The 21,494-nt window shown below is 30.8% G+C and overlaps 2 protein-coding genes across 4 annotated transcripts; one reads left to right on the plus strand and one right to left on the minus strand.

Annotated features, from left to right (window-relative positions):
- Positions 1–830: 830 nt before the first annotated feature.
- LOC143047943 (threonylcarbamoyl-AMP synthase-like) lies at positions 831–5,767 on the minus strand. Its single transcript, XM_076221311.1, has 5 exons — positions 5,558–5,767; positions 4,565–4,760; positions 3,289–3,523; positions 1,851–1,987; positions 831–1,267 (listed from the first exon to the last, which is right to left on the minus strand). The coding sequence occupies exons 1-5, from the start codon at positions 5,649–5,651 to the stop codon at positions 1,204–1,206; spliced, it is 726 nt and encodes a 241-aa protein (XP_076077426.1). The 5' UTR covers positions 5,652–5,767; the 3' UTR covers positions 831–1,203.
- A 104-nt stretch (positions 5,768–5,871) lies between these two features.
- On the plus strand, positions 5,872–21,128 carry LOC143047945 (mitochondrial tRNA methylthiotransferase CDK5RAP1-like). Of its 3 annotated transcripts, XM_076221312.1 has the most exons (12): positions 5,872–6,217; positions 8,606–8,709; positions 9,423–9,567; positions 10,987–11,115; positions 12,638–12,719; positions 13,138–13,258; positions 14,181–14,411; positions 14,841–14,994; positions 15,732–15,862; positions 17,758–17,907; positions 18,785–18,925; positions 20,947–21,128. In XM_076221312.1, exons 1-12 carry the CDS (start codon positions 5,890–5,892, stop codon positions 21,064–21,066), a joined length of 1,836 nt encoding a protein of 611 aa, XP_076077427.1. In that variant the 5' UTR covers positions 5,872–5,889; the 3' UTR covers positions 21,067–21,128. The 3 variants fall into 3 exon arrangements, with proteins under 3 accessions (XP_076077427.1, XP_076077428.1, XP_076077429.1); XM_076221313.1 differs by lacking the exons at positions 5,872–6,217; positions 8,606–8,709; positions 9,423–9,567; positions 10,987–11,115 and adding an exon at positions 11,488–11,547; XM_076221314.1 differs by lacking the exons at positions 5,872–6,217; positions 8,606–8,709; positions 9,423–9,567; positions 10,987–11,115 and adding an exon at positions 11,619–11,691.
- The last annotated feature ends 366 nt before the right edge of the window (positions 21,129–21,494 follow it).

A 21,494-nucleotide genomic window follows, 5' to 3' on the forward strand; every position in this document is an offset into this window, starting at 1 on the left:
CAGTTGTCATTTAAGGCTATAACTCCTTAAGAGGTCAACCAACTGTACCAGCTGTACAGGTAGTTTTGTAGTCCTTGTACTTTTGATTATATTTGCTGTTTGCAGTTTCTATGTATCTATTATAGTTTTTGAGATAATAGGTAAAAACATGCAAATTAGTGATATACATCTTTAAGAGCAACAACTCTGCAAGGATAATTTTGGTTGGGACAGAAATAAGATAGATTATGACATTGTACACGCCTGTCTGATTTTCTCTATTTTTAGATATGAGATGAAGCTGAGATTACTATAATAAAGTGTTATAGTAATCTCAGGATAAAGCAAGTATTACCATTATGTTCTATTTTCAGCCACATAAACCATGTTTGTTGACTAATAGGGGAAATAATCACCAAGTTTGTGCTTTTTCACTTTTCAATTAAGCTGAGGTCATTCACAAAAAGTTTGTCAGATGATGGTTCAATACTTTCAGAAACGATATTTGAGAAAGTTTACAATGATGACAGACCCTGTTTCAAAACCTTAAGCATATACATGTATGATTTATTCTATAATAGATTTATTGATTTATTGCTGATTTTGAAAACACTTGGCTATGACATTGCAGCCAAATTTTATTGGTCAGGGAGCCAGAGTATCTATAGAAGGTTTACCAACCTGCAACAATGAAAATGGCAGCCCTAGTTAATATTGTCTGACTAAAACATACCTTGCCACTTGCAGGGTTTGAACTCACAACCTCAGTGCTGACAGGTTAGTGATTACTGAAAACAAACCCAGATCACTCAGCCCAATTTAAAACAGAAAATAGTTTCATAAAACAAAACTTAAATATGATATTTTTATTATTGCATTTCAAAGATGTTCAGTGCTTATACAAAAAAATAAATAAGTTAGATATGGTAGATACATCAGACAATATTTTGAAGACAGTTTTCAAGAAAAGTTCTTGATATATCAGTATACATGTACTTTTCAAAAATACACAACAAGTATTACAGTATCTTTTTTGAAAGTGTCCAAGTCAGTTTTTAAACCGTCTACATACACATAGGATACAGATTCATTATCCACCACAAAAAACTGCTCACATTCATAGTCGAGGTTGCATCTGCAAGCTATACAATACATCACAGAATTGTGCCCACTGCCCAATACACTTCTATAAATTAGGATTATTTCTAGAATCTATTGTCTTTGTCATGAAGTATTATCGTCTGTTAATCCATAACTACTCAGTACCTGTACTGTATTTTTCAGGGAACTGAAACATAAAACAAATGGTTAATTACATTACTTTTGAGAGTGTTTGCAATTGAAATACAAAATTATGACATTTTCATTAATACATGTAAAGACTTTTGTGATACCCATATAGGTCAGCAGTTGAAATGAGGATATCACCAGCCACGTATCAAATATGGATATTGGTAATAAGATTTTTTTCTGGTAAATTTTTTTGGTAATTGTTTAAATGTATCTTCCTCATCAGTCATGCATAGCTCAGATTCCATGTCTGGATTTTGACTTTACTTTTTGTCCTTTTTGGTTTATCAGATCTACAACATTTGTATTAGGTTTTTAAAGTTTCAAACATTTTGGCATCAAACATCACCATGATCACTGAAAAGACATTCATTATCATAATGCACATCAGGTGCAGTAAAATCTTACCATTTATGTTATTGCAATGTAGAATGTATATTTTTATGAAAAAATATAGTACCGTTTCTCGTTTTTCAAAGGACACGCATTTTATAACCAGAATTTTCTATTTGTGAAAACAATTGACTTGGGAAAGGTTTCATTTCAGTTGCAATATTTATACACATATAACTTTCTTTTACCTGCCATCCCTTATTATTTTGTATACTCCTTTCTTAGATAAATCTACCACGGTTGACCCCTGTCTGGAGTGGAATGTATCACCAAGCATACCATCATCAAATATCTTATCCAGTTTAGGCCACAAATTCTCAAATTCCTGAAAAGAAAAATGCATTGGTAAATTTAAGCAATTGGCAGGAAAAGTAAATATAAGGAACTACATAAAAGTATGCGCACATCAGATTATATAAAATCAAAATCTTTTACCAATATATATTTGGAGTTCATAAATCATATACTTTTAATAGATTTTCTGTCATAAGGATGGAAACCCTGAAAAGGGAAAAAACATATAAATAAAAATATAAGAATAAGCATTAATCGGCATGTTCAATTCTAAAAGCAAGTTAAATACAGGAGAGTCTGCATTAACAGACATGCCCTTTCTAGTGTGCTTTTGGGTGTGAGCCAAGGCTATGTGTTGACTTTTTATTCATTGTGACTTGGATTTAGAGTTGTCTCATTGGAACTTATTCAATATCTTCTTATATATATGTACTTTTCAAAGTGTTTTCTCACCTTAAGCAGTTCTAAAAAGCTTTTTAAGTAAATAAAATCAAAAGTATGTCTGTCATCAATTTACCATTACCATGATTACATTTTACCAGTAAATATAGATATCTGAAAATGTTACATTGGCCAATTATCATCTATCAATTTTTGAAACTTGTTTCTTATCCAGCTGAGAAACTGAGCTGGCAGCAGTCTTTTTGCCCAAATTAATTTTTTTCAGGGGTATCATTTGCACCAAATTTTGTTTTCCAAATGTATCAATTGCGCCAATATTTGGAACTCTTTGCGCCATTTACCTGTTACATTTCTATCATAATTATTAAACATTAATATATAAGTATTCTTATTTTTGGCTTAAAAAGTATCATATGTTCGGAGATATTTCACTATGAAAATGAGCATCTGGAGAGAAATGACTTAAAATGCATTAGACAGTCAATGTACAGAGAGAGAATAAAACGTATTGTTTTGCTGAACGTTTGATAAAGATATACCAATAAAGAAGAAAATAGGGGCTTTTGCTGATTATGGTTTAGCCACTTGTGGTGATGACACAGTGCTTTGTTCCCACCATGCGTATGTTTTTTTTCATTATTAGGAATGATTATGAACTGTTATATGCATTTCAACCTTCAATGTTTGTGTTTTTGGACAATAAAGTTAAGTAACAAGCTTCTACGTTTCAGAAAGGAAACATTTGCCGTGTAAACTGCCGTTTCCAAGTCCGAATAAAGGAGTAGGAAAGTCATTTTTCTTCTAATTGGCGCAATCATATGTTTTATTTTTGGCGTAAATGATACTATGTAATTTTAAAACATGTGGGGCAAAAGGATCTCTCCCATCCAGCAATACTTGAATATATTATTATAAACATGTAACACTAACCTCCACCCTCAAAGTACTTTGTGCTGAACTTATATTAGCACTAGTAAGAGCCAGAGGTTCCTGACAGCTTCTGGCAACTTCCCTGATGAATTCATGGTCTGGTATCCTAATACCAACAAGAGATGTTTTGGGATTTAGTTCAGGATTAAGGTCTGTTGTCCTGTTGAGCACAACTGTCACGGGTCCTGGCAATAATCTGGCTAGTAAAGCTTGAGGTACTGTTACTTGGCCCCATCTTTAATGAAAAACACATTTCTGACACAAGGCAATTTACTTAATTTGTTATTCTTGATATGACAAAACAAATGTTTTAAAGCATGTTTAGCACATCTTCTCCATTTATTTGGTAAGTTTTAGCTTTTGATTTTGCTATTTGATTACAGACTTTAGGCTTTGAATTTTCCTCAGGGTTCAATATTTTTGTCATTTTACTTTTTCTCCATATTTCCCCCATTTCATTTTAATTCAATTTAAAAAGATATGGCTGTCAAACAATGATTAAAAAAAATCTATTTCATGATAAACAAGTTAAATGCTAGTAAAAAGAACAATGCATATTAATTAGAGAAAATATTTTATTTATTGGTTAAAATACTGCTATGCATGGAGGGACAAATAAATATTAAATACTTTCGTTGCTAATTTTCACCTCTATCAATGTATAACAAATATGGGATTGAACATGTTGAAACAAAACCACATTAATTGACCTTTGACCGGTACATGTTGACCCAAAAATTTATAAACTACTTCCAAATGCTTATTTTTGACAAACATGTATGTAATCTAAAAAAACTGTATTACAAACATTAACATTCAGCATAATAATGTTTGGTTACTTTTTTTTTTTAAAAGGGACCTTGGTGGCTGTGGACACCCATTTCAATATGCTACTTCCTGCATATTATATTTTCTATATACAGGTATGTACATGTATACATACATTTCAATCCAATCAAACAAGGGATATTCCAGTAACATCCAAAATCTATTTTTTAACAGTTTCTAGGGGAAGGGGAAACTTAAACATGTAAAAGATTATTGAACATTTCTTTGTAGAAGTTAACTTTGCTGTCTATGCAATATGGATGAAATTGTTTGATTCATATGTTCTCGAATAAGTGATTAAATTAAACAAATGAAACAAGCAAATTATCTGATGTACATTTGTACATGTAACATATTTCAATGCATGGTAACTGTAATTATTCATGTTATAAGAGCAAAAAACTATTAAAAATGGCACTTCAATGATAATTCTAAATGAAAGATTTACCTATACACATCAGATATGTCAGCCACACTTATTGCTACAGGTTTGTTGTAGTCTCTGTTCTTTACACTATACAGTCTATCAACAGCTTCAGAATTCTGTACAAGGCCTGCTACACCATATATTGTATCTGTAGGAACAGCTATAATGTTCCCAGCTTTAAGACTGTTAACTGCTACAGAAACAAGTTCTTGTAGTTCTGTTAATAAAACATACAAAGACATAAATTAATAAGTACTGTATTAAAGACTAAAAATTTCAATTATCATGATTATATATACCTTTCAAAATCCCCTCAAATTGTGAAACCTAATACCTGAATACAATAGTTAATACATGATAGTTTAAAATTCCATTTTGTCAAAAATATAATGGTGTCATTCCATTGTATTGTATACATGTATCATGATTGTATTAGACGAAATAATTATGACGTCTGGCAAGGCTTTTATTTTTCTGGGACGAGAAAAAAAGTCTTGCCAGATGTCATAGTCGTAGGAAAGCGTCCCAGAAAAAAAGTTAAAATAGCCTTGCCAGACAATGCCAGACGTCATAATTATTTGGACTAATCATGTAAATAAAATTAAGAAGATGTGGTATAGTGCCGTGAATGTCAATGAGACAACTTGCCAACCAAGTCACAATGATACCCATTAATTATGATTTAAGGGAGTCTCATTGGGGGGTTCCGATCCCGTATCTCGCTTTCACTATGTACCTAAGCAATTCTCATTTTTTTGTCATTTCCGGGATCCCGCTAGACCTCATTTCCTGTTTTCACGACACAATAATTTGACTTTCATGTGTTACGCTTATAAAAAATCGGCAATCCCGGGTCACGCTTAGACCCCAATGAGACCCACTTTTAAGATGAGGATTTTCCCCATGGTGTCATGGACTGGAGAAGGCAACGTTATCACATCCAGCATGTACCAATCATTATTTTTTTTAAATCTGTCAACTTTATACTACTGTCATGACTGTCAGAATAATTACCATTTTCAGAAACTTTAACAATCTTGTTCATGGTTGAAATGTATGGCCTGCTGACTGATAACAATTTCACAAAGGTCTGAAATCTTGTAATCATAAGTTGTTTTGCATAATAAAAATCATTGTATAGTGAAATTTCTATCAATGTCTCAATATTGCATCATTTGTGTTATTTCTAAAGGAACACACGTGTTTGTTTACATTTTGTCAAGGTCAATAAATTTCTTTACAGACCATTCAAGTGCAGTCATAGTTCAAACGTTTATGTGACCACAACAAATAGATAAATTTTCTCGGATTTTATCGATCAAATTTAAAGAAAGATCCGAAGTTGCATGAAAATGGCAATAAGAAATGGACAGATTTGTCTTTCACAAATTTTAAACCTTAAATCAAACTCAGCTCGCAGAAATTTGTTTTGCATCTTAAAAAGAAGAATAATTTCACATAGTTCTGAAGCTAACACCACAAAAACTACCTCAAATGTCAACGAAGAACTTAAAAATTATCATAAAAAAACAATTTTGAAATCAGGACCTTCCTTGGAACATTTTATTGCTAATCATACCAGTGTTTCTCAGAATGTACAGACAACTGGAGCAACTACAGTTGCTTTGCCATCTTATATTAGCAAGTCTACTTTGGATGGACAAAATCGAAAAGGCATGCATGCTCTAAAAGCACAGGCACTTGTTTCTATCCATAGGAAGGTCGACTATCCATATAAATAGAAGAAGGTGGCTAACGAAATTTTTTTTTAGGTCACGACAGTCTCCGCTTCGGACGCTTTTTCTACCCTTCAACTTAATGCTAAAAATCCCTACCTTATATGAAACGATTTAGTGAATATTTTCCTTTAACACTAAACTAATTTCATAATCCCCACAGCAAAATGCACAGTGTTCCTCTTCACGGTAATCTACTCTCAATTCACTAAACCATGTCAAAAACTTGAACTACCATCTTTTCAATGTATCTACTTCCAGTTGTGGGCAGAATGCTATCTTTTTAAAAACGAAATGATTCTGTAAAATTACCAGGTTATTATTTTCATTATCAATATATTTTTAAAGATGGAATTTCACCGAAATAAGTACATTTATGGTTGTTATTAAAAAAATTCTATTTATATGGATAGTCGACCTTCCTATGGATAGAAACAAGTGCCTGTGTCCAAAAGGGCCCCATATAAAATGATCTGAAGAATTTTATGAATCTTACCAAATTTGAGTAGTTGTCCATACCTGCCAACATTTTAAAATGCCCATGAGGGTATTTCAAGCAAGTTGGCTCTCATAATCCTACAAAAATTTTAAAAGGACATTCAAATTTATTTTAATGATGTTTTTTTTTATCCTTTCAAATTTTTGGACGTAACTCTTGCCATTGTGGATTTGTAAACACAAGTTTTGATAATTCTTATATTACTCATATATAAACTGAGCAATGAAAAAAATGCACCATAATAAACCTATTTATTGACTTATCTGTAAAAACATGGAATTTCAGTGTAGAATTATTGAATTTTGAACATGAGCGGACGTGAGTACCACAAATATATTTAAAACAGTAAATTATTTCCTTACAACAAAGAACACATTGAAATATCTTCGTGGTACTCGTGTCCTCTCATAGTTAAAAATTGCTCAAACGACGCAAACACTTATGATTTTCATAATCATGATAATATTTACGTTTTTCAAGAGAAAGAGAGGGGTATATAATAATTTTCACACACGTAGACTTGAAAACCAAATTAGACTTTCTACCCCAATTTCATGGTCCACTGAACATAGAAAATGAAAGAGTGAGTTTCAGGTTAAAGTTTTTGGTCAAGGTAGTTTTTGATGAAGTTGAAGTCCAATCAACTTGTAGTCAGGGGTACTACTTGTACAAGTGTATTTTATTTACTTGAGGAAGTAAAAAAAAATATACACATATAAGTAAATAAATAATGTTTGAATAATCTCCCCTTAATTTTCTAAAAAATTTACTTGTATAAGTTAATTTTTCTTACAATCCCACAAAAATCCTCAAGTTTTGAGATGTAAAATCATGCCTTTAATGATTTTTCCCAGGTTTGCTCAAATTTTTTCATTAAAGTTCAAGGTTTCATCTCATTAATTCATCAAAGAAACTGATTGAGCAAAGATCTTGTATATTTGCGCAAGGTAATCAAAAATTGCTCCTTTGGGGCTTGTAAATGAGCAGTGTTATGAAGATAACAGACAAATGGGATTTTCATTGTCCATGAAATTACACTTAAATGATTAGTGAAGACATCTGTAAAGGGTACACAATTTAAAATTCTATTAGAGCAATGAAATCTTAAGAATTCAAGAAAAGAAGAAAGGATAATTTTTTTTACTTATACAAGTAAAACATTCTGAATGCCTAATGGACATAACTAAGCCAAGTTTTTTTACCTATACAAGTAAATAAAATTCACTTGTATAAGTATCCTACAAATTTACTTATATGTGTATATTTTTTTTACTTCTTCAAGTTAATAAAATACACTTGTACAAGTAGTACCCCTGACTGTCAGTACACATGTTCCCTATAGTATGATCTTTCTAATTTTAATACCAAATTAGATTTTTTACCCAATTTCACATTCCATTGAACATGTTGAACATGGAAAATGATAGTGCGAGTGGGGCATTTTGGACACATTCTTGTTTTGTAACATGTAAAGGAGAAATAGTGATGCAGAAGTTAGACTTTAAAAAATAGACAAATGAAACTTTAAAATGACAAATATTACATGACACATTCAATTTATTTGGAATAAATTTTGGCATAGTCAGTTACATGTATATGCTTTGTGGTTTCTATGAAAAGATTTTGTATATGAAGATGGAGTATTTTTTCATTGTTTATTTTTACTTTCCGTTTATTTTGATGTACATGGATGTCAAATGACATTGTATATTTCTACTTTCAGTTTACTTTGATGTACATGGATGCAAAATGATATTGTATATTTCTACTTTCAGTTTACTTTGATGTACATGGATGCCAGATGATATTGTATATTTCTACTTTCAGTTTACTTTGATGTACATGGATGCCAGATGAATGTTAATGATGTAGAGATATCATGGTCAGTGTTGAAAAACAGTGGGTACACAAGGACTACAGAGCTAGGGCAGGTAAATATTCAATTGTCAAAACTATTTAAGGTTGGTTTTTGATTAATAATAAATTCTGATTCTTGACTTTTTTTTCTTTAAAAAAAGAATTTTGAAATTGCACATTTCGCTGCTTCTGTAGTTACTACAGTGTAGTATGGACTAATTTAGTATTTGGTTCTGAGGTTAATAATGAGGAGTCAAACCTTGTAATTGATTTTCAGAGGTGCTGCTGTTTTTCAACTTTTAATTTAGGATTTCTATTTATCTGGTTATGTTAGACTTAAAGAAAAGGTTATGAAAACATGAAATAAATATATATAAATATTTACCCTAGACATCACATTATATAGAGTTATGATGCCATGAAAAAGGTTTTTCTAAGTGTTTTCTTGAATAAACAGAATTTTGGCCTGCAAGAATAGCGCACCTAGTACCAACTTTTGTCATTTGTTTTTAGAAAATAATAATTTAGTGATATTCATCTTATTTCAAGGATATTACAGTTAAAACTTAATTAATAGTTTTTAGTCAAAATCACTTTGATTCATATTATTTCTTTTTTGTATGCTGAAACTTACTCCTTCATTTTATCCTAGCTATATAGTTTGGGGTTCATATAATCAGGGCTGTACAAAAACAACTTACTGAAATGAGATGTTTTGTACACTTATTTGAGATGATGGCCTAAACTATTTGGGAGGATGGCCTTTATTATCTCTCTTTCATTCAAGGCAGATGTAATACTCATGATGACATGTTCTATTAGAGATGGTGCCGAACAAAAGATATGGAGGAAATTGAATATTCTCAAACAGTATAAAAAGAAAAGACAGAGAAATTCAGAAAATTTACCACGATTAAAAATTGGTATTTTAGGTAGTTAGAAATTTTATTTCAATGACTGAGCAAATTATAGGTTTATATCAAAATGTTACTTCATAATTTGCTGGAAATACATTTTACCAAAAAGTACATGTACCAAGATTTGAATAAAGATGTATCAATACAATCAGACAGTCCTTCAAAATATTAAAGGATATCAAAACTCATAAGTTGTCAACAAATGAACAAATCTAGGCTAATAAATAAACGTGAATATCAAACTATGATCCAAAACTAGATGAGATTTAGATATATTTAACCATGGATCAGAAATGATATTTATGTTAAGGTATCCAATAATATCAAGAAGATTACAGAAGGAGGCTATGAAGTATGGTTTTGTTTTAAAATAGAATTAGTCAAACTTATCCCTTTTTATTGTACATTGTATATTAATGCACTACATCAGATCTATACATGTAACTTATAAGTCAAGTAGAATGTGATAGCCTGCTATTTAGGTCAAGCATCCAGTACAGTGTACTTTCCAATTTTAAACTCTCAAATTGTCAAAGGAGTAGGTCCAGTCAGACCCCTTTTTGGCCCCAAAATATTGCAGTTTTACAAAATTCATAAAATTTAAACTTTTAGTTATTTATTGGAAAGTTAAATGCCTCTGCTACATAAATATAGGCTGATTTTGACAATACAATGCACATATATCGGGTACTAGCATCATTAAGTCATGCTAAATTACTGAAATCTTCACAATTTTAGCATTTTAGTTACATTTTAGACGGTTTCCATCTTAAATGAAAGTGGCCGCATTTGTGTTCATTCTTAATATTGAAATGTAAGTTGTATTTAATGATAATACATAACATATATAAATGTTGAGGATGAACACAGATGTGGCCACTTTCAATTTTGACAAAAACCATCTGAAAAGTGACATTTTTTTGGCATATTTAATAGATTTTTCATATTTAAGCTCGAATCGGACCATTTTTAATGACTAAATTAGTTAAAATCTTTCACATAAACTAATTAAATCAACTGAAATAGAAACTTAAGTGTTTAAAAAATGGCTAAAATCTTTCATAAGATGAACCTGAAATTTGAGGCCAAAATCAGCCCTTACCAGACCTACTCCTTTAGTTGTTGGACATCTTTTGATAAAATCTCAAATGAATGATAATGAACCATTAACATTAATCTTATTCATATGTATATTTATACTGTAAATTCAGAAATTATTGTGATGATATTATTAATGCTAAAAGGAGATGTGGTTGGTATTGTAATAATAAGAACTTGCATTCTAACATCTAATACATGTACATGTATGCAGATTTTCCTGAAATCACAGTTATTATTCTCACCGTTTTTCCATTCTCTAAAAAACACAATGATATCTGAATTTACAGTTTTTGTGTACATAATTTTATTTTTGTCTTTTATTATATCCCCTAGGCTGTATGGCAGAAAGGTTAAAGTCCAAGATTTTGGAACAAGAGAAAATGGTGGATTTGGTGTGTGGTCCTGATGCCTATAAAGATTTACCAAGAATGTTAGCTGTCACTGAGTCAGGGCAAACTGCAGGTATATATACTAGTTATGCTTATAAAGATTTACCAAGAATGTTAGCTGTCACCGAGTCAGGAAAGACTGCATGTATATATACTAGTTATGCTTATAAAGATTTACCAAGAATGTTAGCTGTCACCGAGTCAGGACAGACTGCAGGTATATATACTAGTTATGCTTATAAAGATTTACCAAGAATGTTAGCTGTCACCGAGTCAGGACAGACTGCAGGTATATATACTAGTTATGCTTATAAAGATTTACCAAGAATGTTAGCTGTCACTGAGTCAGGGCAAACTGCAGGTATATATACTAGTTATGCTTATAAAGATTTACCAAGAATGTTAGCTGTCACCGAGTCAGGACAAACTGCAGGTATATATACTAGTTATGCTTATAAAGATTTACCAAGAATGTTAGCTGTCACTGAGTCAGGGCAGACTGCAGGTATATATACTAGTTATGCTTATAAAGATTTACCAAGAATGTTAGCTGTCACTGAGTCAGGGCAAACTGCAGGTATATATACTAGTTATGCTTATAAAGATTTACCAAGAATGTTAGCTGTCACTGAGTCAGGGCAAACTGCAGGTATATATACTAGTTATGCTTATAAAGATTTACCAAGAATGTTAGCTGTCACCGAGTCAGGACAGACTGCAGGTATATATACTAGTTATGCTTATTATCAATGATTATAGTACAAAAATGTAAGGTTAACATCCAACTCTAATGTCCAAAAAAAATTAATATATGAAAATAGGCAGATTTGATATGATTACCAACAAGACAACTATCCACCAGAGTTCAGATGAAGTTGATATATGCAATTATAGGTCACTGCACAGCCGTAATCAATTAGGAAAAAACATACTCAAAAGTATCTTGTGTAGTTGTATCATTAAAAAAAAAATGTAGACATACTTTACTTTTATATTAAAGATGAAGATTATCTTTAGGTCATTTTAATATAATTTAATTTTGGATGTAACGCGTCTTCTGATTGGCTGACGTTATTTTGTTATGAGCCCATAGACATAATTTAGTCATGTGACCGTGACGTCATAAACGTTTTTTTCATGGTTTTTTACAGTTTAAAATGGAATTTAGAATTAAATTATAAGAAATGACTGTAATATTTTTTCTGTCTATTCGAAATAACATAAAAAATGTGGTGCACACTGTTAAATAACCCGCTACACACGTTATTCAGTGTGCACCAAATTTTTTATGTTATTTCTTCATAGACAGAAAAAATATTACAGTCATTCCTTAAATATATGTCTGGAAGAATTATAATGGAAATTGAAAAGTGCATTAAAGTAATTTGACTGTCCATTAATACAGTTGAACCTGGGTTATAAAGAGATCTTTATAATGAGTGCAATTTATAAGTGAAAAACAGTTGAAAACAACTTTTGCACAAACTATCATGAGTGAAAGGAGATGTGGATTGTCTATACTTACTGTAAATCCAGCTCATAATTTATCCTCATATTGTTTTTAATTTTGAAAAGGATTATATTGTGTTTTTCAGTCAATGTTCTGTTGTCTCTTGATGAGACTTATGCTGATGTTATGCCTGTCAGACTTAATGAGAATTCAGCGTCTGCTTTTGTGTAAGTACTTAACTAACCTAAATTGTAAACATTTCTGTTATCATCATCTAGTATTTTTCGATACAGTGCTAATTTATTTTTATCCTTTAAATCTATTCATGCATATCAAGCTGGAATTAAAGAATTTAACAGGATTTATAACATACTTTATACCAGTTTTCTAAAAAAAAAAAAAAACACTTGCATGTGACCTTTAATAAAAAGTTGGGGAAAATGTTGCAAATAAGGAAAAAAATAATTCTCATAATAAGGTCCTTATAATTATAGGACATAAATGTAAAACAAGGAACCAAAGCAATAAAAGAAAAGAGAGTTACCAACAACAACTAATTACAAGCCCTTGACTTCTGACAATTTTAAATTTGACAAGGCGGAAACTTGATAGGTTAATCTGATAATTGTAAAACTTTGTTTCCAGGTCAATAATGAGAGGCTGTGATAATATGTGTTCCTACTGTATTGTACCATTTACCCGTGGAAGAGAGAGGAGTAGACCAATTTCTTCTATTTTAGATGAAGTCCGAATGTTGTCTGATCAGGTATAAAATTATTTTGTTGTATTTTAATGATCAATATCTATAATATAAATATTTTTCAATTTGTGGAAGCTTTTGTTTGATATAATTGCAAAAACAAACAGTTGTCCTATCAAGTTGTGTTTTTATTTGCAAAAGAAAATATGTTGATTACCAATTTCATGGTTGAATTTTAAAAATTGGGATTTCATGATAAAAAATGACTTTGTTCTGGTCACAGTAAAGTAAAACATGTTCAAAATGTTACATTTTGTATTATTCAATAGGTCAGAGGACTGAACTTCGAGTTTACTAAGTGGTACATTTTTTATTTTGATCAATGAGATCAATGAGTTACAAAATTGCTATGAGTATAAAAAGGAGATATTAAATGATTGCCAATAGATAGACTTTTCTTCAAAGACTAACGAACAGGACTGAGTAGCTTATCATTTGATGAATTGTGTATTCTCTTATCAAATTATTTTGTTAGTCACAAATTAGTCACTAAACATGTGTCTGGCACAAATACAAAATTTCAGTCCTGGTATGAATTTATATAAAACTTTAAAAATACTGAAAATATTTAAATATCCTGTCAAATGCCTGTAGTGACACTAAGCAGATGAAGTATTCATTTCTAAACTCAGTTAAAAAGAAGTTATAGTTAGATGCAAGAATAGGTAACAAACAAAACTTAGTAAAATGAAAATGATACATAAATTAACAAAGGACTACCATGACTGCTAGCAGTAACTGACATGCCAGCTCAAGACCTCAATTAAACTGATTGAAAGATAATGACTTTATCATATGAAAATCAAGCACAATCCTTGTCTTGTTAAGTGTGGGTTTAGTTTCAAACTAGTTTCATACTCGTTTATTCATATAAAATCAGAAAGTTTTCCAATGAGAAGTAACATAAAACTACATTTTCTATGTACAGGGAATAAAAGAAGTAACATTACTTGGACAGAATGTCAATAGTTATAGAGATACATCTGATTCTACGATTTATAACAGTATTGATACCAAACTAACTCCTGGCTTCAAAACAGTATATAAACCTAAGACGGGAGGAAGGAGGTTTTCAGATTTACTAGATAAAGTCTCACAGATAGATCCAGAGATGAGAATTAGGTTCACATCACCACACCCAAAAGATTTTCCTGACGAGGTAAGTTATTATTGTATTCAATATTTGTAAATACAAGTTCAATTTGGTTTGTGGTGAGGTTTGAGTTGTTCATTCTAAATATTCTTGTAAAGTTATGTAGACTTGTTTTCTTGGCTTGACTTTTGTATTTGAAATTAAGTAAATTTGATTAAGCACTCTTCAAACTCATTCGACAATATTTATATTGAAGTTTAATTTCGAATGCAGGGATTTAAGTAATTCAGCATCCTCTATCGGCTAATATTGATCCTCCTCATTACCAGTTCAACATGTTTAAAGCCTACCAACAAGGTTAATTTTATTTTTATGCCCCTAACGTTAATAAAAATTATTTGAATTGTTAAAAGTTCTGATAAAATTTTAATTTCGTAAGTTCTAATAGATTTTTTAATTGTTATAAGTTCTGATAATTAGTAGAATATTTTGTAGGTATTAGATTTAATAAAAGAAAGGTCAAATATATGTAATCAGATACACTTACCTGCTCAGAGTGGAAATAGTGAAGTTTTACAGAGAATGAGACGAGGCTATACAAGAGAGGCCTACCTTGACCTTGTCTATCATATCAGACATAGGATACCAGGTAATTAGGATAGGTGTTTTAGATCAATACATCTAGTCTTAACTAAAACACTTTGTACATTTACCTAATCTGATATTTGGCTCTTAATTTGATTTTTCCATCTTTCTGAATACAACAATTGTTTTGACTTTTTTCTGGACATACTTATGATTTATGGTGTATATTTGAAAAGTGATGAGTCATGCATATTGTTTGTGTTTTTTTCTATTTTTAACTATTTTTTTTAAATTCAGCTCGTTCTACCTAATTTTTTTTAGAATTCAAGCCCTTTGTCAGTTATTTGGGGGAATTATATACTTGGTTTGGAGTTTTTAGTGTAGACTTATAGACTGAAGATGTCAGATCAAGTTTTGTTCAGCATTGTTCTTATACTTGTTTAGTGTACATGTGATATATATATATATTGATTTTCAAAGAAGTTGCTAATATACATAGGTGGGTTGTTTCTGGAAATGGCAGAATCAACAATTATAAAGTTTATAATTAGGTGACTTTAAGGGGAACCTATTATAGGTCAATGATATTTGTTAGGAAGTTAGGATCTCTTTAATAGTAATTTTGAATATTGCTTGCTTATGATGTATAGATGACCATATCATTTCTGCTGGAGTTAATCTTTATCAGCATGATCAGAGTTCTACCCTTTTTCAAACACCAGTGGAATAGGGATAATCTACATTTTACTATAACAATACAATCCTTTAAATTGATTTTTTAATTTTTTTATTTTATTTCAGATGTGTATTTATCCAGTGATTTTATTGCTGGTTTTTGTGAAGAAACAGAGTTGGAACATGAAGATACAGTCTCGTTAATGAAGGAAGTAAAATATCATGTGGTCTATTCTTTCCCTTATAGTATGAGACAGGTTAGTATTAATATCATTTGACTTTTAGTTTTCTCGAGCCTGTGACTTTTGTCGCAGAGGCTCAACATAGGGATAATGATCCAGCCTGGCTACTTTGGCGGCATTAGCTAACTTCTTAAAAGCTTTATATTTTAGAAGGTGGAAGACCTGGATGCTTCATACTTTACAACTATATAGAAGCCTTATGTTACGAAGTTTCTGTCTGTCACATGACCAGTGTCCTTGACCTCATTTCATGGTTCAGTGACTATTTGAAAAAAAGTTAAGATTTTTTTGTAATGTTAATTTCTCTCTTATTGTGAGTAATAGGTATGTGTGTACCTTGCAAGGTCCTCATGCCCGTCAGACATTTTTCACTTGAACTCAACCTCATTTCATGGATCAGTGAACAAGGTTAAGTTTTGGTGGTCAAGTCCATATCTCTGATACTATAAAGCAATAGGTCTAGTATATTTGGTGTATGGAAGGATTGTAAGGTGTAATTGTCAAACAGGCAGGTGTCTTCTGACCTTGACCTCATTTTCATGGTTCAGTGGTTATAGTTAAGTTTTTGTGTTTGACGGAAATAGAACTTTTTCAGGATAGATAACTATTGAATTTTATCCATGAGACTCTAATTGTAATTTTTTATGTGTCCAGATTATTAATAGACATAGTAATGAGCATGGTAAAACTGGCAGCATTTAGTTTAGAATTATGTGACAAGTTTAATCTATGGCTCTTAATTATTTTCATTTTAGTCTATTTTTATGCTTTAACAGTTGAGTTAAGTTATCAGTTCTCAGTTTTATTCATGATAGGTCAACTCTAATTGTTATATAGATTAAACAAAATCTTCATATGGAAATGTTTTTTTGGTATGAAATAATTGTCTGTATACTTCTTTTCATAAGACTTTTATCTCATTAATATGCTCTTTGAACAGGTAAACTTATAACAATAAGGGCTGTTGATTGGTCAGCCAGAGGCCTAACTTAATAATGTAATTTGAAAATTTTATTTGGTTTTAACAAACAAATAATTAAAGCAGTTATAAATTTTGAAATTCAGTGGTGTAACTCTATAATTTTTTTAAATAACTGGGTTTAGTTATAATGCAATATATGGCTGGTTAAAAATGTTTTATGCCCCACCTAAGATAGTAGAGGTGCATTATATTTTTTTTTTACTTGTTCTTCTGTCAGTTTGTCCATTAGTCTGTCTGTCCAACTTCAGGTTGAAGTTTTTGTTCAAGGTAGTGTTTGATGAAGTTGAAAGTTCAATCAACTTGAACTTATTACACATGTTCCCTATGATATGATCTCTTCGATTTTAATGCAAAATTTAGAGTTTTGACTCGACTTTCATATGGTCCACTGAACACAGCAAATGATAGTTTGAGTGGGGCATCAGTGAACTATGGATACATTCTTGATTTAATTACACTCGACTGCTGGTAATTATTCACAAGAAGGAAAAAGGATTTTAGATACCTTGATTTGTTATTAGAATAACACAGACTTGAATTTTTTTAAAACACACATGACAGCATCAGTTGAGCAAGATATACTAAATAACCTGTTGCACATTTGTTTAAAAAGAAACCTTCTTTTCAACACATTCATGCTCTTTTTAGGATTTATAAATCAGATACTGTAAATTCAGAAATTAATGTGTGCATTTAATATTAAGATTTTGTCATTTTAGACTAAAATGAGATTATAATTTTTTTCAATATTGAGAAAAATTCTGTTTATTTCATATAAAAAATTTCAAAATGATAGTTAAAATTATTGCGATTAAAACTTGTCGCATTTTTTGCAAAAATAAAAATATCACAATAATTTCTGAATTTACAGATAAAAATGAAGGTCATTGACATTTTGTTACCAAAGCTTTTCAATTTTTCTCTGTAGAAGACAAGTGCCTACCATAGACTTAAAGATAATGTACCAGATGATGTGAAGAGCAGACGACACTTACAATTGAGAGATTTGTTTAGGCAAGAGGCATTGAAGTTAAATCTAAAAGAAATTGGCAGCACTCAGTTAATTTTGATTGAAGGGGTAATGTTCTTTGAATTTTATTGATTTTACACAGAACTGTTGAGAAATTGTGTTGTAAATTTTTCAAGGTAATTTCTTACAAGGTAGATCAGGTGGAAAAAAAGATATAATGAATTTAAAAGCATTTTTTTATTCAAACATATAAATTTGTTGGAAAGTCTTCTCATCTATAAGAAAAACTTTCTGAATTAAATCATTTATAAATTGGAAACATTTATTTAAAGTGCCTTCTTTTGATGTGTTCTTATGGTGCACATCATACATTGATTACCATATAGAGAACCTAATGGTAACAAATGATACTGATTGTTAAAGAAATAAACAAAGACAGTGACAATTGTTAAAAGAAATTTCTGGAGAAACTGATACTATTTGACACATCTCTACAAGGTAAATCCAGAAAAGAACTTAGAAAGTATGAAACTGATAACATGTTGTTTTTATACTTTACAATACTTGTTGACTATTAGTCCCCCATGGTATCACCAGCTCAGTAGACAGTACTTCCATACTGACATGCATATGATTTATAACAAACTTTCTAAAATTGTCCGCTTATGAGTTAAAATTAAAAAATTTACCGAAACTGACGTTTCAACTCCCTCAGGCAAAGTTGACCTTAGATGAATTAGGCTATTTTTAGATACTTTTGGTAATAAGGTTCTTCAGCTGTTTCCGTTCTTTTATATCCTTGGCTTTTAAATGTCTGGCTGTGAATGTTTCTGATTAAGGTGTATCCAGAAAAGAACTTTGGATGAATTAAATTGATAAGTTGGTGTTTTCATATTTTACAATAACAGACAAATTACAGAATTGTCCATTGTATCCCTAAGACCAAGAAAAGATTAAAATATTGATTTGTTGACAATTTTGACAGGAGAGTAAAAGATCACCATTAGATATGGCAGGAAGAAATGATGGCAATGTTAAAGTTATTGTCCCCAACACCAACATACCAGAGAGCTGTGCTGATATATCAACAAGAAAGATACAGAGAGGGGACTATGTTGTTGTCAAGGTAGGCTTATCAGTATTTTGTTTAAACCAGGCTTAAATTAAAATATTGTTTGTTTGCAGTTTACCGACCGACCCTCGAAAAATCCTCCCGACTGTGAAAATTTTATTGCTTTAAATTTGAAGAAATTTTTTTTAATACCTCTATTGACGCGATCCGGAACTTTGGGTCCTTTCCGGAAATGATTTAAAGTCTGGGTCAATTACGCATTTCAAGTTCGGTTTTTCTTATCTTCCCGTCAAGCGTTCATGTGACCATTTAATGATAAAGCACATGGAAATTGTTTACAGGTATCCATGAAGTCACTGAGGAGTACTTTATGCTGTCATCTCGTGTCAATTTTAAGACAAATAACAAACAAAAAAGTTTATTAGTAAACTGTTTATACAGATTCAGGAACATATAATGATGTGTGATGATATTATTGACGATGATGCAGCGTATATTCATAACTGACACGATAACCATTCTGTCTCAAACAAATCGGGTTCAGAATCTGTGGAGCCTGACTTTATGGAACCAATTTCAGTGGTTAAATAATTCGACAGCAGCTTGAAGTATGGCATATTTTCTACAAATCGTTGTGAAGACGACAAAGATGAAACCACTCCTCCGTGACTTAAATCTTCATGGATATCTGTAAACACGCCTGTATGGAGGAAGGGCTCATTTGAAATGTTAATGGATATAGATCATGCCAAATCAATAAGAAGCAACCCTAACTACACAAAGATGTAGAGAAAATGAATGGTTAGCTTGAAAAATAAATATACTCTCTCTATATTAAATCTATCTTCGATTGCAATGAGTATGCTCCTTTAGGATAAGGGGGGCTGCCCCACTCATTGCAATTATTCTCTTTCTTACAATATTAAATATACCCAAACTGTGTGGCCTGTGTGAATTCAACACTCTTTAATAATTGTCTTATAAATCTATAATATATACATTTTTCTGATGAAAATACTCTACTCATGAAAACATTCTAGTCAAGAAGCATACATGTCTGAATATATTTCTTTAAAACAGTTCTAGTCATAATGACATTCCTTGTTTATAAGTGTTCCAGTATTTAATAATTATATCATATTTTATGTCATAAATTGGATAAAGACACTATGTTAAAGTTTCAATTTTGGTTAAAAAGTTTTTTATCTGAAAATGCCTGTTCATTTGATGTTGGTTTTCAGCATGTCCAGTGTTTGTTGTTTTAAAATGTTTTTTTTTTCTTCACAAGAAACTTGGTTTAGTGTAACTGCTTGTTTAAACTGTATTTTGGCTGATAAAATAAAATATTTTTCGTACCTACCGACCCTTCAGTCTGAAGGTACAGTCGGAAAACAGCAAACAAACATATTTTAAGGTTGGCCCCAACTCTACATGTGATAATGTTTTTTGGAGTGAAAAAGCTTTTTTTTGTATATTTTTTCACCTTACTTAAGGATCTGGTATTACTCTTATCAATTTTTCTACAGTAATAGTTTAATCTATTAATACTTCCTTAATGCTCTCTAACGTCATTCTTTATTTGGACTTTTTTTTAAAATTTTTTTGATTCAAGCGTCACTGATGAGTCTTTTGTAGTTGAAATGCACATCTAGCGCAAATACAAAATTTCAATCCTGGTACCTATGATGAGTTTATTAATTCACCTGAGAAAATAAAACATTCATAAATGTAACTGATTGAATACAAATATTCTTTTGGCAGTTAAATGAGATTTTTGTATGAATGTAAAAAATAGTACATATATTAATTTTGTGTCTAAAACATGCATAATGAAGAATACTCATTTTAAGTGAAAGTTGAAATAAGATACAGAGAAGGAATTTCTTAATAAAGATTAGCAAAAAAATCTTATGGAATTCAAGATTTGTTTTTAGATCAAAGGTTCAAAGAGCAGTATAATACACTTTATTGATGGAATAATACACAAAAAATATTATAAGTAATGTAGCATATGAAAAAAAAAGTGTCACTAGTGTTTCCTTGTAGTTTTATTGTTTTTTTGTTGTTTTTTTCAGATTAGATCAGCTAATTCTCAAGTTTTACATGGAATACCTCTGTACCACACCTCTTTAACAGAATTTTATAACAAAGACAATCTAATTACGGAACAGTTGTGCCAATCATCAGCTTTATGAATGATATTGTTTACACCTTAATTTGTTCAGTAATACATGTAATAAAATTATGTTAAAAGGCATTTACATTTTTGTTTGAACATATGAATTAGAAAAGCTTATAGTCGCCATCACGTAAAATTGGCACAATTTTTTGTGTCAAAATTTTGTTAAATATCAGCTGCATTCACTCGAGATGATGTTTTTCAATTAGCGGAAAAAAATCCAGTCCAAATATCCACTACTGTCCTACCCTTTATTGTGTTTGCATAGTATAATCCTGACCTTCACATTTTTCAAGATTATTTACATTGTAAAACCGCCATCTTGATTTCTATGAGGATCCCTGATTTACATAACATTTGTTACTCTCCAGTGATATCATTGTCATTGATGATACAATTTCCCATGCTTTTTGCATAAAGATGAAGAAAAGCTCCGAGAGACAC

Source organism: Mytilus galloprovincialis, chromosome 10, assembly GCF_965363235.1.
Source record: "Mytilus galloprovincialis chromosome 10, xbMytGall1.hap1.1, whole genome shotgun sequence".
NCBI classification, from domain to species: Eukaryota; Metazoa; Mollusca; class Bivalvia; order Mytilida; family Mytilidae; genus Mytilus; species Mytilus galloprovincialis.

Coding starts and splice junctions, on each gene's coding strand:
- LOC143047945 (XM_076221312.1), top strand. CDS start 5,890: ATGAAAATGGCAATAAGAAATGGACAGATTTGTCTTTCACAAATTTTA. Junction 6,218..8,605: donor GGATGGACAAAATCGAAAAG/GCATGCATGCTC, acceptor TTCTACTTTCAG/TTTACTTTGATGTACATGGA. Junction 11,116..12,637: donor TGAGTCAGGGCAAACTGCAG/GTATATATACTA, acceptor TGTGTTTTTCAG/TCAATGTTCTGTTGTCTCTT.
- LOC143047943 (XM_076221311.1), bottom strand. CDS start 5,651: ATGATTACAAGATTTCAGACCTTTGTGAAATTGTTATCAGTCAGCAGG. Junction 3,524..4,564: donor GACATATCTGATGTGTATAG/GTAAATCTTTCA, acceptor TTTTCATTAAAG/ATGGGGCCAAGTAACAGTAC. Junction 1,268..1,850: donor AAAATAATAAGGGATGGCAG/GTAAAAGAAAGT, acceptor TTTATGTTTCAG/TTCCCTGAAAAATACAGTAC.